This window comes from Bos grunniens, chromosome 4 (genome assembly GCF_055505025.1).
Source record: "Bos grunniens cultivar Pamir isolate PY7600 chromosome 4, Bosgru_T2T1.0, whole genome shotgun sequence".
NCBI classification, from domain to species: domain Eukaryota; kingdom Metazoa; phylum Chordata; class Mammalia; order Artiodactyla; family Bovidae; genus Bos; species Bos grunniens.
This window is the reverse complement of record NC_141168.1, coordinates 75,527,677-75,543,065: the sequence shown is the minus strand read 5'-3', so window position 1 is coordinate 75,543,065 and position 15,389 is coordinate 75,527,677. Positions and strand designations below refer to the sequence as shown.

The window sequence follows — 15,389 nt, the reverse complement described above, 5'->3', positions numbered from 1 at the left end:
CAAAACATTTAATTCTTTCATTTTAAAAGTGTCTTCCTCAGGGTTCCAGTTTTATTTGAGAGACTTTGTTTTATACCAAATTTTGGATGTTGTTTACTCTTGACCCAAAAACAGGAGAGTAGAAAACATACTTTTAAAATATTTCACCATTTCTTTCATATAAGAGCCTCTGAACACATGCCAGCAAATTTGGAAAATTCAGCAGGGGCCACAGGACTGGAAAAGGTCAGTTTTCATTCCAATCCCAAAGAAAGGCAATGCCAAAGAATGCTCAAACTACTGCACAATTGCATTCATCTCACATGCTAGTAAAGTAATGCTCAAAATTCTCCAAGCCAGGCTTCAGCAATATGTGAACCATGAACTTCCTGATGTTCAAGCTGGTTTAAGAAAAGGCAGAGGAACAAGAGATCAAATTGCCAACATCTGCTGGATCATCAAAAAAGCAAGAGAGTTCCAGAAAAACATCTATTTCTGCTTTATTGACTATGCCAAAGCCTTTGACTGTGTGGATCACAACAAACTGTGGAAAATTCTGAAAGAGATGGGAATACCAGACCACCTGACCTGCCTCTTGAGAAATATGTATGCAGGTCAGGAAGCAACAGTTAGAACTGGACATGGAACAACAGACTGGTTCCAAATAGGAAAAAGAGTACGTCAACTCTTTTTGAGTTGACTGTATATTCGTCAACTCAAGGCTGTATATTGTCACCCTGTTTATTTAACTTATATGTAGAGTACATCATGAGAAACGCCGGACTGGAAGAAACACAAGCTGGAATCAAGATTGCCGGGAGAAATATCAATAACCTCAGATATGCAGATGACACCACCCGTATGGCAGAAAGTGAAGAGGAACTCAAAAGCCTCTTGATGAAAGTGAAAGTGGAGAGTGAAAAAGTTGGCTTAAAGCTCAACATTCAGAAAACGAAGATCATGGCATCTGGTCCCATGACTTCATGGGAAATAGATGGGGAAACAGTGGAAACAGTGTCAGACTTTATTTTTCTGGGCTCCAAAATCACTGCAGATGGTGATTGCAGCCATGAAATTAAAAGACGCTTACTCCTTGGAAGGAAAGTTATGACCAACCTAGATAGCATATTCAAAAGCAGAGACATTACTTTGCCAACAAAGTTCCGTCTAGTCAAGGCTATGGTTTTTCCAGTAGTCATGTATGGATGTGAGAGTTGGACTGTGAAGAAGGCTGAGAGCTGAAGAATTGATGCTTTTGAACTATGGTGTTGGAGAAGACTGTTGAGAGTCCCTTGGACTGCAAGGAGATCCAACCAGTCCATTCTGAAGGCGATCAGCCCTGGGATTTCTTTGGAAGGAATGATGCTAAAGCTGAAACTCCAGTCCTTTGGCCACCTCATGTGAAGAGTTGACTCATTGGAAAAGACTCTGATGCTGGGAGGGATTGGGGGCAGGAGGAGAAGGGGATGACAGAGGATGAGATGGCTGGATGGCATCACTGACTTGATGGATGTGAGTCTGGGTGAACTCCGGGAGTTGGTGATGGACAGGGAGGCCTGGCGTGCTGCGATTCATGGGGTTGCAAAGAGTCAGACAAGACTGAGCGACTGAACTGAACTGAACTGAACTGAACATATGTGACTTGGAAAAGTTAGTTTGAACTATCAACTTATTCTGTGTTTTAACTCTATGCAGAATATTAGTTTTCGCTTTCAGGCTTTTACAACTTTTCAGTACTGGAAAAGAGACTGAGGATGATAAACATGAGGATAAGTTGGAATCTTACAAAGTTCTTGCCATGAAGTCTCTGTTCTACTGTCCCTAAGGTTTCTGAGGTAGTAAGTGGAAGCCTTATCCAACTTCTGCCTCTATTTTGGTTCCTGAGGGCCTGGCTCCCATAAAGGTGAGAACTAGAATGATGTGATGCACCTCCATTTTTTTTTTTTTTATTATATTTGCAATCTGTTAACTGGGATATACTGTCAGAAGACCACTTTATCCAGAAATATGTACAGCCTTACCAAACAGCAGTAGCAGTCTCTCATTTAGGAACAGATTGCACAGCAGAAATGTGTTAGTTATTTGGAATGTAAAACACAGTCGACTTGAAGTGGAATTTCAATAGTAACATTTCAAGTGCTTTTGTTTTCCCTACACAAGTCCTCCTTCAATGCAACACAGCTGCCAGTGTGGTAGCTCTGAAACGGAAATCTAATCATGTCACCACTCAGTTTAACACACTTTAAATGGTTCCCCTGCACATGCCAAACTGCTAATATGAAATACATGCCCCCTTCATCATCCGCCCTCTTCTCTTGCCTCATCTTTGCCTATTTCTTCACAATTGTACTCTAATAGCATCAAGTCCTTGAGTTTTCCCATCAACTCATGTTTCTTCTGGTCTCTGGGATTTTTTTTTGGCTTACAACAGCACATATGACCTCCCACAGGCTCTCTTCAATCAGATAAGCTCTATTCCCTAATTCAGACTCAACTCAGACATCAGTTCCTGCAGAAAGCTCCATTCAATCTCCCTAATATCCCCCTTTGTTTCAATAATATCCCTGGGTTTTGTCACTGTTAGCATTTTATAGCATAAATAACTGCTTAGATACCTGTTATCCTAAATCATATATTTGGGTCCAGGCATCACCTTATTCATTTTGTACCAGAGATCTAACACATAATGTTGTTGTTGTTTAGTAGCTAAGTTGTGTCTGACTCTTTTGCGGCCCCATGGACTGTAGCCTGCCAGGGTCCTCTGTCCATGGGATTTTCCAAGCAGGAATACTGGAGTGGGTTGCCATTTCCTTCTCCAGGGAATCTTCCCAACCCAGGGATTGAACCCACGTCTCTTGGTCTCTTGCATTGCAGGCAGAGATATTCAATAAATGTTTGTTGAATAAAAATAGAATGAATAAATGAGCTACAAGTGAGCATTCTTTAAAGCGCTGGGGTCCACAGGACACTCTTTTAGGTTAAATACTAAAACACATTGATTTCCTGTGTGTGTGTATTTTTTTTTCTGCCACTTGTTTGCACATCTCTGAATCAAAATGGAACCAGGAAAATGGAAACCACTGTAAGTATTTAGTGGAGAGAATTTACAAAGTACTGGATGCATAGTGAGTAGCAGCATCAGTGAGGAAATAAGAGTTTAGGGAAGTCAGGAAGCCACTGCAAGTCCAAAGATGGAGAGCTACAGGAGGAGGTGCTGCTAGTGTCCAGGGGCCAGTGTCACCTGGAGGGACACCATGGTGGAGCTGGAGCTGCTGAACTTGGCCAAGATGTACTTGAGATAGAGAGGGAGGGGGAGGAATACCCTGGTTTAACTTTATTTCCACCCTCCACTTTCTTGCTATTATCTGTTACTCCCTAAACCTACCAGGAAGCCAGAAAACACATGCAGCTGGCAAATGCAGCTTGCAGAGGCCAATCTGTCTACAATTCAGAGCAGGGCAGTGGAAGGAAGATGTAGGGATCTAGGGAGAGCAGCTCCAGGATGGCACAAACTCTCTCACCCACCACAGTAACATTAGTTCCTAGAAAGATCCTTCACTATCCAACACCTAAACCACAGAAGTGGGAGCCTGCTGTAAGCCCTAACATAAGGTAGGGCTGAATGTAATCTGAGATCCTGCGGAGGGGAAGAAAGATGTAAAATGATATGAGCATTTTAAAAGAATGAACCTTTTACTCTTATTGTGGTGTGGAGATTAAAAAAGAAAAGCCAACAACAACTAAGGACACTCTTCCACATCTAATGATTTTACAAACTGCTTCATGTAGATAAGTATCACTCTGGTTATTGGGTAGATGTTTATTTTTACAACAATTTAAAACCTGAATCTGTCAGGCAGCCTTCAGGTTGCTGAAGAAGCAGAAAAGTTCAGCCTCATAAAACTCCTAGAACTCCTAACCACATTTAAAAAGTATTACCCAAGCACCTATAACTTTTTCTCCCCCCTGGTATGTTCCATGCATAATCCTCATGAAAGAGTAATAGAATTTCCAAGTGGCATCACAATTATTTTCCAATTAGGTGACAGAAACCTGAAGTTCTGACATGTAGCCAAATGACAATTCTCACATGGTGGAGAGTGGAAGGTAGACAGTGATCCGCTTCCAATTCTGGAATCTCTCGGAGGTGTAAATTGAACTTTCTGTGTAGTGCAGACAGCCAATGGTTGGAGGAACACATTCTTCAGTGACAAGATGCCAGTCCCTGCCATTGTTCAGAGAATACTGGAGCTGTACACTGTGGGAGTCGCTGAAGGGCTTGCTACAGCCCATGCTCATTTCAAACTGCAAGAAAGTTGATGCTGACACATGGAAGTCCCAGGTCTCAGCGTAACGAGGTTTTCCTATGAAAAAGGAAAAGTTTAATGGTAGCACATAATTGTACTCTCTTTCTTACTTGGTGTTTCTGCTTGTCATGCTTTCAGCAGTAAACAAAAATGATATCTTATCTATAGTGTCTCACATGTGCTTTGACTTTTCATCTCACACTGATTGTTTTTATCTAGTTAGCACAGACTCAGAAATATGGACGGCTGCTAACTTCGAAAGTCTTACCACCTTGAGACAGGCCAACAGAGAGTCTGAAAATTCTAATTCTGCAAATTATAAAACATGGGAATGTTCTCAGACAGACATTTTGCCTCACTTTTGAGAAACATTGGTCATATTATGCATGCCATGAAAGACAGTCCCTGCAAAAACTGTCATGGGGTTCACCAAGTCACACTAGAAGACAAAACAACTTATTTCCAACTGCCTCCCTCAGCACAGGCAGTTATGCACATGGTTTTGCATTAGAGAATCTCCTTTTGGGCTTTAGTTAATTTAGTCCTCTAGTTAATTAGATATTCTCCCTTTATCAAGTGAAAATGTATACCTATGTTTTCAGTGAATATCAGAGCAGTGTCCATAGAGAGACAGTCAATATCAACTTGACCTCCTTGGATTCGATACCAGTTGGCTTGCAGATCTAAAGAGCCATCAAATTTATCCTGAAACCCAGTTTGAGAGCTGTCATTCATTCCTATAAGGACATCATCCAAGGCCCACTGGGCTGAATGCTTCCCTGAAATCAGATGAATAAAAGCAGTTACAGGAGGTTCATTATATAGCAATATGAATATCTCTATGACTGTGGTTTTAAATCAAATTATCTAGAAATTGACAGCAAATTAAAAAACACATAATATGAAGTGGCTTTAACTGGATGATTAAATGCTACCAGGCAAGTTGACGTGAGCAGTAACTTGCCATGTTGGGGCTGCCACCATCGAAAAGCTGTAGCAGGTGTCTTTGACTCTCGTGGAAGGTCGATGGAAATGATCTGTGGTTCCAGAAATGACATGAAGTCCAACTCTCGAAGCAAATGCCAGAGTATCCCATTGTCATTTGAATACTGAACAACAAGCCCTGTGTTAAAAGACATAAATCCAGTTACTTGGACAGCTTTCCTAGAGGCAAAAAAGGCAAGGAACAGTATTATTTTAAGTGGCAAGACTGTACTAGAAACTTCAAATTGCATCTCATAGAATGATGGCACATTTGTCTAACTTCCAAGGAATGAATTAGTAGACCCGAAGGCTCATCAATTTCTTGACAGTTTCTGATGCACCAACTCCTAGGAAATGGGGGAAAAAATATATAAGCTCTTTTAAAGACCACTCAGCTTTGTATGAGCAATGAGGAGGTTGGTAAGAGGGACATAAAAATGCACTTCAGATTATGTATTTGAATTTTAGATTCTGTCCTGAACAGTACAAAGTCTCATATCATTATTATATACTCAGAAGGAATATCTCAATCTCCTAGCACAGAATAAATAAGGGCTCTTTGCTGCTGATGCACCAGATAGGAAGCACAGGTCAATCTGAAATTCTCTTAAGCAGAAGGATACTTTTACAGGCACTTCATACTCTGTCAGGCCTTGGTCACTGAAGACTGATAAAGACAAATTATCACACAGCAAAGCAGAAGAACTTACTCCGCTCTGATGTTACTCTGACCTTCCTCTCTCTTTTCACCTTCTCCCCTTCATGTATCTCTTCTGCCCCATCTCCCTCTGCCTATCACCAGAGAAGTGTGATTTAGGGAAATACACATGAAAGTTTAAGATACCTCATGTGCGATTCCTTCTACCTCTCCCAGAAACATTTTTTATTTTAAAAGAGGACACAGGGGAAGGGTAATATTGAATGCAAAGGAAAAAACTGCTAATGATGAAATGGTAGGAATCAATGAAATATATATATACATATAATATATATATCATTAGCAAATAATTAAAAAATATATATTCTATTTGATGGGAAGGGCAGAGGGCTTTCTTGGCATCTATCTAATTGCCTATTCCATAACTGTTCCTAAGACTGGCACTGTATATTCAAACTTATGACTGGGGATACTGAAGTGCTATCTGAATATTCACATAAATTATGTCTAGTAAATTTGTGTTTGTTATATTAATTTTATTATAGCTCAATCTTTCTAGTAGTAGTAGTGAAAGTCACTCAGTCATGTCCGATTCTTTATGACTACATGGACTGTAATCTGCCTCTTGCCAGGCTCCCCTGTCCATGGAATTCTCCAGGCAAAATACTGGAGTGGGTTGCCATTTCCTGCTCCAGGGGGTCTTCCCAACCCAGGGACTGAACCAGGATCTCCTGCATTGTAGGCGGATTCTTTACCATCTGAGCTACAATGTCATGTTCCCTCAGTCTTCCTGGAAAAATAACCCATGGTTCATATAATATCTTTTTAGTTTCCTCATTATTAACTAAGAAGAATATCTCAATCCCTGTGTTGTACTGCACAGCAAAGAGTTTAGTAAAATTGTTTCAAGAAATAATATGATAAAATATAGAACTAAAAGAATGCCTTTTAAAGTTAATTGATATTACATGGAATTATCGTCACTATATCTGACAAGGGGTGATGTCAGGAATAATAATGTCTAACATGCAAAAGAAAACTCAAGAGAATTAATGCTACCATATTTAAAATATAAGAAATCATTGTGTTTGATGAGAGAATAAAAACAGCTCAAAGAATAGGAACTCTGTAGGGAGACACTATGTTGTGTATGGGTGTAGACATGGGCGGCTGGAACTTTAGTGGGTGGAAGTCAGACCCATGTGTTGCAGAAGGGAGAGAACCACATCAAAGTTCCTGAAGAAAATTGAAGGGAGGTTCTTTCTCATCTTTATTCTAATCAAGGTGAGGAGTGTCTGACAAAGCTCTAGTCTCCAACCCTTGTTGCTTGCTCAAAATATAGCTTTCTTGTGGACATTAATTTGTTTGATATGGTTGATATTTGTAACATGAGAGAGAGCAAGTGAGAATGAATAAATGATTTAGATAGTTATCTGGGAAGACCTATTTGGAAAGTGGATATGGTATCAAAAATAAGGCATCACAAGACTAAAATCTCACTGGTGGTCCTTTAGCACCTTCTGCTCAAAGTCTGGTCCAAGGATCAGCACCTGCATCATCTGGGAACAGGTTCTACCTGTGAAGTTTTTAAAACATCTCCACAAACTATTTGACACTCCTCCCATCAAAAAGTGAAGGTTAATTCGCCTCTTTTTCAGAGTGGCTAGACCTAGTAACTTGCTACTGTTACACAGAGTATGGTAGAAGAGACATTGTGTGACTTCTGAGATGAGGCCATAAGAGGTGTTTACACTCTCTTCCCCCTCTCTCTCTCCCTGTAAGGACACACAAAGAGCCTGTGGACAAGTTCACTGAAAGAAACTGGTCTCTTGCCAATAGCCAGATAAGTGAGCATCTTGGAAAGAGATCCTCCAGCCTTGATTGGTTCTTCAGATGAATGCACTGCTCCTGGCTTTTACTTCGTGTGCAGCCTCAGGAGAAGTCCTGTGCCAGAACCTGAATTCCTGACTCACAGAAACTAGAAGGTAACAGACGTTGCCTTAGGCCACTCAGTTGGGAATAATTTGTTATGCAGCATACCATTGCAGTCCGATTGAAACAGAATCTGCATTTTAAAACTTCCCAAAGGATTCTAACAGAAGCAGAAGATATTAAGGAGAGATGGCAAGAATACACAGAAGAATTATACAAAAAAAGATCTTCACAACCCAGATAATCACGATGGTGTGATCACTCGCCTAGAGCCAGATATCCGACATGTGAAGCCAGACATCCTGAAATACGAAGTCAAGTGGGCCTTAGGAAGCATCACTACAAACAAAGATAGTGGAGGTGATGGAATTCCAGTTGAGCTATTTCAAATCCTAAAAGATGATGCTGTGAAAGTGCTGTACTCAATATGCCAGCAAATTTGGAAAACTCAGCAGTGGCCACAGGACTGGAAAAGGCCAGTTTTCATTCCAATCCAAAAGAAAGGCAATGCCAAAGAATGCTCAAACTATCACGCAATTGCACTCATCTCACAGGCTAGCAAAGTAATGCTCAAAATTACACACAATAATGCCAGGCTTCAACAGTACATGAACCGTGAACTTCCAGATGTTCAAGCTGGATTTATAAAAGGCAGAGGAACCAGAGATCAAATTGTCAACATCTGGTGGATCATCAAAAAAGCAAGAGAGTTACAGAAAAATATTTACTTCTGCTTTATTGACTACACTAAAGCCTTTGACTGTGTGTATCTCAACAAACTGTGGAAAATTCTTAAAGAAATGGGAATACCAGACCACCTAACTTGCCTCTTGAGAAATCTGTATGCAGGTCAAGAACAACAGTTAGAGCTGGACATGGAACAACAGACTGCTTCCAAATAGGAAAAGGAGTGTGTCAAGGCTGTATATTGTCACCCTGCTTATTTAACTTATATGCAGAGTACATCATGAGAAATGCTGGACTGGATGAAGCACAAGCTGGACTCAAGATTGCCAGGAGAAACATCAATAACCTCAGATACGCAGATAACATCACCGTTATGGCAGAAAGCAAAGAACTAAAAAGCCTCTTGATGAAAGTGAAAGAGGAGAGTGAAAAAGTTGGCTTAAAACTCAACATTCAGAAAACTAAGATCATTGCATCTGGTCTCATACTTTCATGGCATCTGGTCCCATACTTCACGGCAAATAAATGGGGAAACAGTGGAAACAGTGACAGACTTTATTTTGGGGGGCTCCAAAATCACTGAAGATGGTGACTGTAGCCATGAAATTAAAAGACATTTGCTCCTTTCCAAAACTGGACCAGGAAGAAATAGAAAATCTTAACAGACCCATCACAAGCATGGAAATTGAAACTGTAATCAAAAATCTTCCAGCAAACAAAAGCCCTGGTCCAGACGGCTTCACAGCTGAATTCTACCAAAAATTTAGAGAAGAGCTAACACCTATCCTGCTCAAACTCTTCCAGAAAATTGCAGAGGAAGGTAAACTTCCAAACTCATTCTATGAGGCCACCATCACCCTAATACCAAAACCTGACAAAGATCCCACAAAAAAAGAAAACTACAGGCCAATATCACTGATGAACATAGATGCAAAAATCCTTAACAAAATTCTAGCAATCAGAATCCAACAACACATTAAAAAGATCATACACCATGATCAAGTGGGCTTTATCCCAGGGATGCAAGGATTCTTCAATATCCGCAAATCAATCAATGTAATACACCACATTAACAAATTGAAAAATAAAAACCATATGATTATCTCAATAGATGCAGAGAAAGCCTTTGACAAAATTCAACATCCATTTATGATAAAAACTCTCCAGAAAGCAGGAATAGAAGGAACATACCTCAACATAATAAAAGCTATATATGACAAACCCACAGCAAACATTATCCTCAATGGTGAAAAATTGAAAGCATTTCCTCTAAAGTCAGGAACAAGACAAGGATGCCCACTTTCACCATTACTATTCAACATAGTTTTGGAAGTTTTGGCCACAGCAATCAGAGCAGAAAAAGAAATAAAAGGAATCCAAATTGGAAAAGAAGAAGTAAAACTCTCACTATTTGCAGATGACATGATCCTCTACATAGAAAACCCTAAAGAGTCCACCAGAAAATTACTAGAAATAATCAATGACTACAGTAAAGTTGCAGGATATAAAATCAACACACAGAAATCCCTTGCATTCCTATACACTAATAATGAGAAAACAGAAAGAGAAATTAAGGAAACAATTCCATTCACCATTGCAACAGAAAGAATAAAATACTTAGGAATATATCTACCTAAAGAAACTAAAGACCTATATATAGAAAACTATAAAACACTGGTGAAAGAAATCAAAGAGGACACTAATAGATGGAGAAATATACCATGTTCATGGATTGGAAGAATCAATATAGTGAAAATGAGTATACTACCCAAAGCAATTTATAGATTCAACGCAATCCCTATCAAGCTACCAACAGTATTCTTCACAGAGCTAGAACAAATAATTTCACAATTTGTATGGAAATACAAAAAACCTCGAATAGCCAAAGCGATCTTGAGAAAGAAGAATGGAACTGGAGGAATCAACCTACCTGACTTCAGGCTCTACTACAAAGCCACAGTTATCAAGACAGTATGGTACTGGCACAAAGACAGAAATATAGATCAATGGAATAAAATAGAAAGCCCAGAGATAAATCCACGCACATATAGACACCTTATCTTCGACAAAGGAGGCAAGAATATACAATGGATTAAAGACAATCTCTTTAACAAGTGGTGCTGGGAAATCTGGTCAACCACTTGTAAAAGAATGAAACTGGACCACTTTCTAACACCATACACAAAAATAAACTCAAAATGGATTAAAGATCTAAACGTAAGACCAGAAACTATAAAACTCCTAGAGGAGAACATAGGCAAAACACTCTCCGACATACATCACAGCAGGATCCTCTATGACCCACCTCCCAGAATATTGGAAATAAAAGCAAAAATAAACAAATGGGACCTAATTAACCTTAAAAGCTTCTGCACATCAAAGGAAACTATTAGCAAGGTGAAAAGACAGCCTTCAGAATGGGAGAAAATAATAGCAAATGAAGCAACTGACAAACAACTAATCTCAAAAATATACAAGCAACTCCTACAGCTCAACTCCAGAAAAATAAACGACCCAATCAAAAAATGGGCCAAAGAACTAAATAGACATTTCTCCAAAGAAGACATATAGATGGCTAACAAACACATGAAAAGATGCTCAACATCACTCATTATCAGAGAAATGCAAATCAAAACCACTATGAGGTACCATTTCACACCAGTCAGAATGGCTGCGATCCAAAAGTCTACAAATAATAAATGCTGGAGAGGGTGTGGAGAAAAGGGAACCCTCCTACACTGTTGGTGGGAATGCAAACTAGTACAGCCACTATGGAGAACAGTGTGGAGATTCCTTAAAAAACTGGAAATAGAACTGCCTTATGATCCAGCAACCCCACTGCTAGGCATACACACTGAGGAAACCAGAAGGGAAAGAGACACGTGTACCCCAATGTTCATCGCAGCACTGTTTATAATAGCCAAGACATGGAAGCAACCTAGATGTCCATCAGCAGATGAATGGATAAGAAAGCTGTGGTACATATACACAATGGAGTATTACTCAGCCATTAAAAAGAATACATTTGAGTCAGTTCTAATGAGGTGGATGAAACTGGAGCCTATTATACAGAGTGAAGTAAGCCAGAAGGAAAAACATAAATACAGTATACTAACGCATATATATGGAATTTAGAAAGATGGTAACAATAACCCGGTGTACGAGACAGCAAAAGAGACACTGATGTATAGAACAGTCTTATGGACTCTGTGGGAGAGGGAGAGGGTGGGAAGATTTGGGAGAATGGCAATGAAACATGTAAAATATCATGTAGGAAACGAGTTGCCAGTCCAGGTTCGATGCATGATGCTGGATGCTTGGGGCTGGTGCACTGGGACGGCCCAGAGGGATGGTATGGGGAGGGAGGAGGGAGGAGGGTTCGGGATGGGGAACACATGTATACCTGTGGCGGATTCATTTTGATATTTGGCAAAACTAATACAATTATGTAAAGTTTAAAAATAAAATAAAATTGGAAGAATAAAAAAAAAATAAATAAAATAAAAGACATTTGCTCCTTGAAAGAAAAGTTATGACTAACCTAGACAGCTTATTAAAAAGCAGAGACATTACTTTGCCAACAAAGGCCCATCTAGTCAAGGCTATGGTTTTTCCAGTAGTCATGTATGGATGTGAGAGTTGGACTATAAAGAAATCTGAGTGCTGAAGAATTAATGCTTTTGAAATGTGGTGTTGGAGAAGACTCCTGAGAGTCCCTTGGACAACAAGGAGATCCAGCCAGTCCATCCTAAAGAAAATCAGTCCTGAATATTCATTGGAAGGACTGATGCTGAAACTCCAATACTTTGGCCATCTAATGAGAAGAACTGACTCATTTGAAAAGACCCTCATGCTGGGAAAGATTGAAAGTGGGAGGAGAAGGGGATGACAGAGGATGAGATGGTTGGATGGCATCATCGACTCAGTGGACATGAGTTTGAGTAAACTCCAGTAGTTGGTGATTGACAGGGAGGCCTGACATGCTGCAGTCTATGGTGTCGCAAAGAGTCGGACACGGCTGAGCAACTGAACTGAACTGAACTGAAAGGACTCAGATGTATATGAGCATATGAGAATTACGGCTCAAGTGGTCCCTGCTCCAATTGGTTTCTGCCTGCTGCCTTCCTCCACATTAGCTTTTTCAGGACTGTCACATACACTTGCAGGCAACTGCAAGATCTGCAGAGAGGAGGCCCCCAATTCTTCAGGTCAATGGAATGCCTCTCAGGTAAGTATGAAAGAATGGAGAAATGCAAGAAAGGGAAACAGCAGTATCTCTATCTATTTTTTATCAATCTCTGGGCCTCTTTTTCTTGGGCTCCAAAATCACTGCAGATGGTGACTGTAGCCATGAAATGAAAAAAACGCTTGCTTCTTGGAAGAAAAGCTATGACAAACCTAGACAGCCTATTAAAAAACAGACACATTACTTTGCCGACGAAGGTCCATCTAGTCAAAGCTATGGTTTTTACAGTAGTCATGTATGGATGTGAGAGTTGGACCATAAAGAAGGTTGAGCACTGAAGAATTAATGCTTTTGAACTGTGGTGTTGGAGAAGACTCTTGAGAGTCCCTTGGACAGCAAGAAGAGAGAGAGAGTCCCTTGGACAGCAAGGAGATCAAACCAGTCAAGGAAATCAACCTTGAATATTCATTGGAAGGACTGATGCTGAAGCTGAAACTCCAATACTTTGGCCACCTGATGCAAAGTACTGACTCATTAGAAAATACTCTGATGCTGGGAAAGACTGAAGGCAGGAAGAGAAGGGGACGACAGAGGATGAGATGGTTGGATGGCATCACTGACTCAATGGACATGAGTTTGAGCAAACTCTGGGAGTTGGTGATGAACAGGGAAGCCTGGTGTGCTGTAGTCCATGGTGTCGCAAAGAGTCAGACATGACTGAGTGACTGAATTGAACTGACCCTCTTTAGCTGTGTCATCTAAACACTGTCCATCGGAATAAACCAAGCCATTTCAGCTCAACTACCAAATATTTAAGGAACATAAAACATTGCCCTTTTAAAATGACACCTCCATCCTCATTCTTCCCAGTCTTACTGAAAATAGCCTAATTTTGATTTTAATTCCAAATATGCAAATTGAGGCTTCAGCTTGAGTATGCAGAAAATCTTTACTTTTATCACTGGAAGAGATTTGTTCAAGGATTTAGGCAGATTTACATTTTAACAACCAGTTTTCAATAAAAGGCTGAGAAATGCCTGTGGGATGTAAATTACACAGGCAGCAGTGAGTTCAAGAAAACGGCTCAGGGTTGTTGAGAATAAGTTGTGTTCCTAAAGGGAAAAAGTCCCAGAAGGCAGATGAGAGCAATTATAATCAGAGGTTAAAGTAGAGGACAGCCTCTGGTCAGTAAGTGGATGCTTCCCACTATACCCTGGTCAGAGTTTCTTTTTTTTCCTCATATACAAATAGGGGTATGGATTTGTAATTTTCAGAAGAGTCATACATATATGCACATGCACACAGTTGCTTCATGTTCCAACCACGAACTACTTTTAAATAGCAATTCTATCACAAGGTTTAAAGACAACATTCAGGTTCTCCACCTCTCCAGTCAATAAGCAAGATTCTGGGACAGAACTCCGTCTACCTTTGCATCCCTCAAAGCTCCTGTTTCCATGTGGGTGGAGAATGTGCTCTAGAGATACTCTTGTTTTGAACTACATATTGTTTCTGTAGGGTGATTCTATAAAAATTTAAATCAGGTTATGTCACTGCCTGACCTAAAAGTCTTCAGTTGTTTCCAATACAGTGGATTCCAATCCCACCTCTGTTCCATGGCCAGCAAGGCTCTGCGTGACCTGGCTCTGTCCCTCTCCTTCTTCTCCCCAGCACTCCTAAACCTTAATGAGCCCCAGGCCATCTGGCCTTCTTTCTGTTCTTCCAACACCACAACTCTTTTCTACCTCATGGCCTTTGCTGTTTCTTCTGACTGGAAAACTTGCCTTAAGCTCTTTCTGTTGTGGCTTTTTTCACCATTAATGTGTGTGCTTGGTTGTGTCTGACTATTTGCAATCCTACGGACTGCAGCCCGTCATAGGAACTGTACTGGACTGCAGCCCACCAGGTTCCTCTGTCCATGGGATTTCCCAGACAAGAATACTGAGGGGACTGCCATTTGCTCCTCCAGGGGATCTTCTCAACCCAGGAATGGAACCAGTCTCCTGCATTGCTGGCAGATTCTTTACTGCTGAGCTACCGGGGAAGCCTTCTCCTGGTGGCTCAGATAGTAAAGAATCTGCCTGCAATGGAGGAGATCCAGGTTTGATCCCCAGATCAGGAAGGACCCTTAAAGAAGAGAATGACTACCCACTCCAGTATTCTGGCCTGGGAAATCCCATGGAAAGAGGAGCCTGGTGGGCTACAGTCCATGGGGTCACAAAGAGCCGGACATGACTGAGCAACTAACACTTTCCCCTTTAGATTTCATTTTAAATGTCACTTTCTCAGTAAGTCCACTCCCAGATCACTCTGTCGAAATCAGCATCTTTCCCAGCATAAGTTTACTTTCTATCTCATCAGCTTATTTATTTCTCTCTAGCCCATCAATCTAACATCCTGCTCATTTCTTTTATTCTTGATGTTCTGACTCCTCTTACTACAATATAAGTTCTCTTAACGGTAGCGCTTTTGTCTGTTGTGCTCATTACTGCCATCCTGCTACATGGCAGTTTGCATTTCTTGTCCCCTTTACCATATGTGCTCTTTCCTTCCACCACATGGCTGGCAACACCCAGAAGCTACCCAGCAGCTGCTTCATTATCCTGGGTGCTGGATGAGAACCTCAGATGACCCATGAGGAAAATGCAGCACAGAG

The 15,389-nt window shown here is 40.6% G+C and overlaps 1 protein-coding gene across 2 annotated transcripts in view; it reads right to left on the bottom strand.

Moving 5' to 3' along the window:
• The window catches only part of RELN (reelin), a 557,372-nt gene that overhangs the window by 88,699 nt on the left and 453,284 nt on the right, over positions 1-15,389 (bottom strand). For both annotated transcript variants that reach the window (XM_086397037.1, XM_086397038.1), the window contains exons 32-34: positions 5,251-5,409; positions 4,877-5,065; positions 4,070-4,343 (exon numbers count right to left, since the gene is read on the bottom strand). In XM_086397037.1, the coding sequence (XP_086253163.1) occupies positions 4,070-4,343; positions 4,877-5,065; positions 5,251-5,409 (622 nt within the window). The remainder of the gene's footprint in view (positions 1-4,069; positions 4,344-4,876; positions 5,066-5,250; positions 5,410-15,389) is intronic.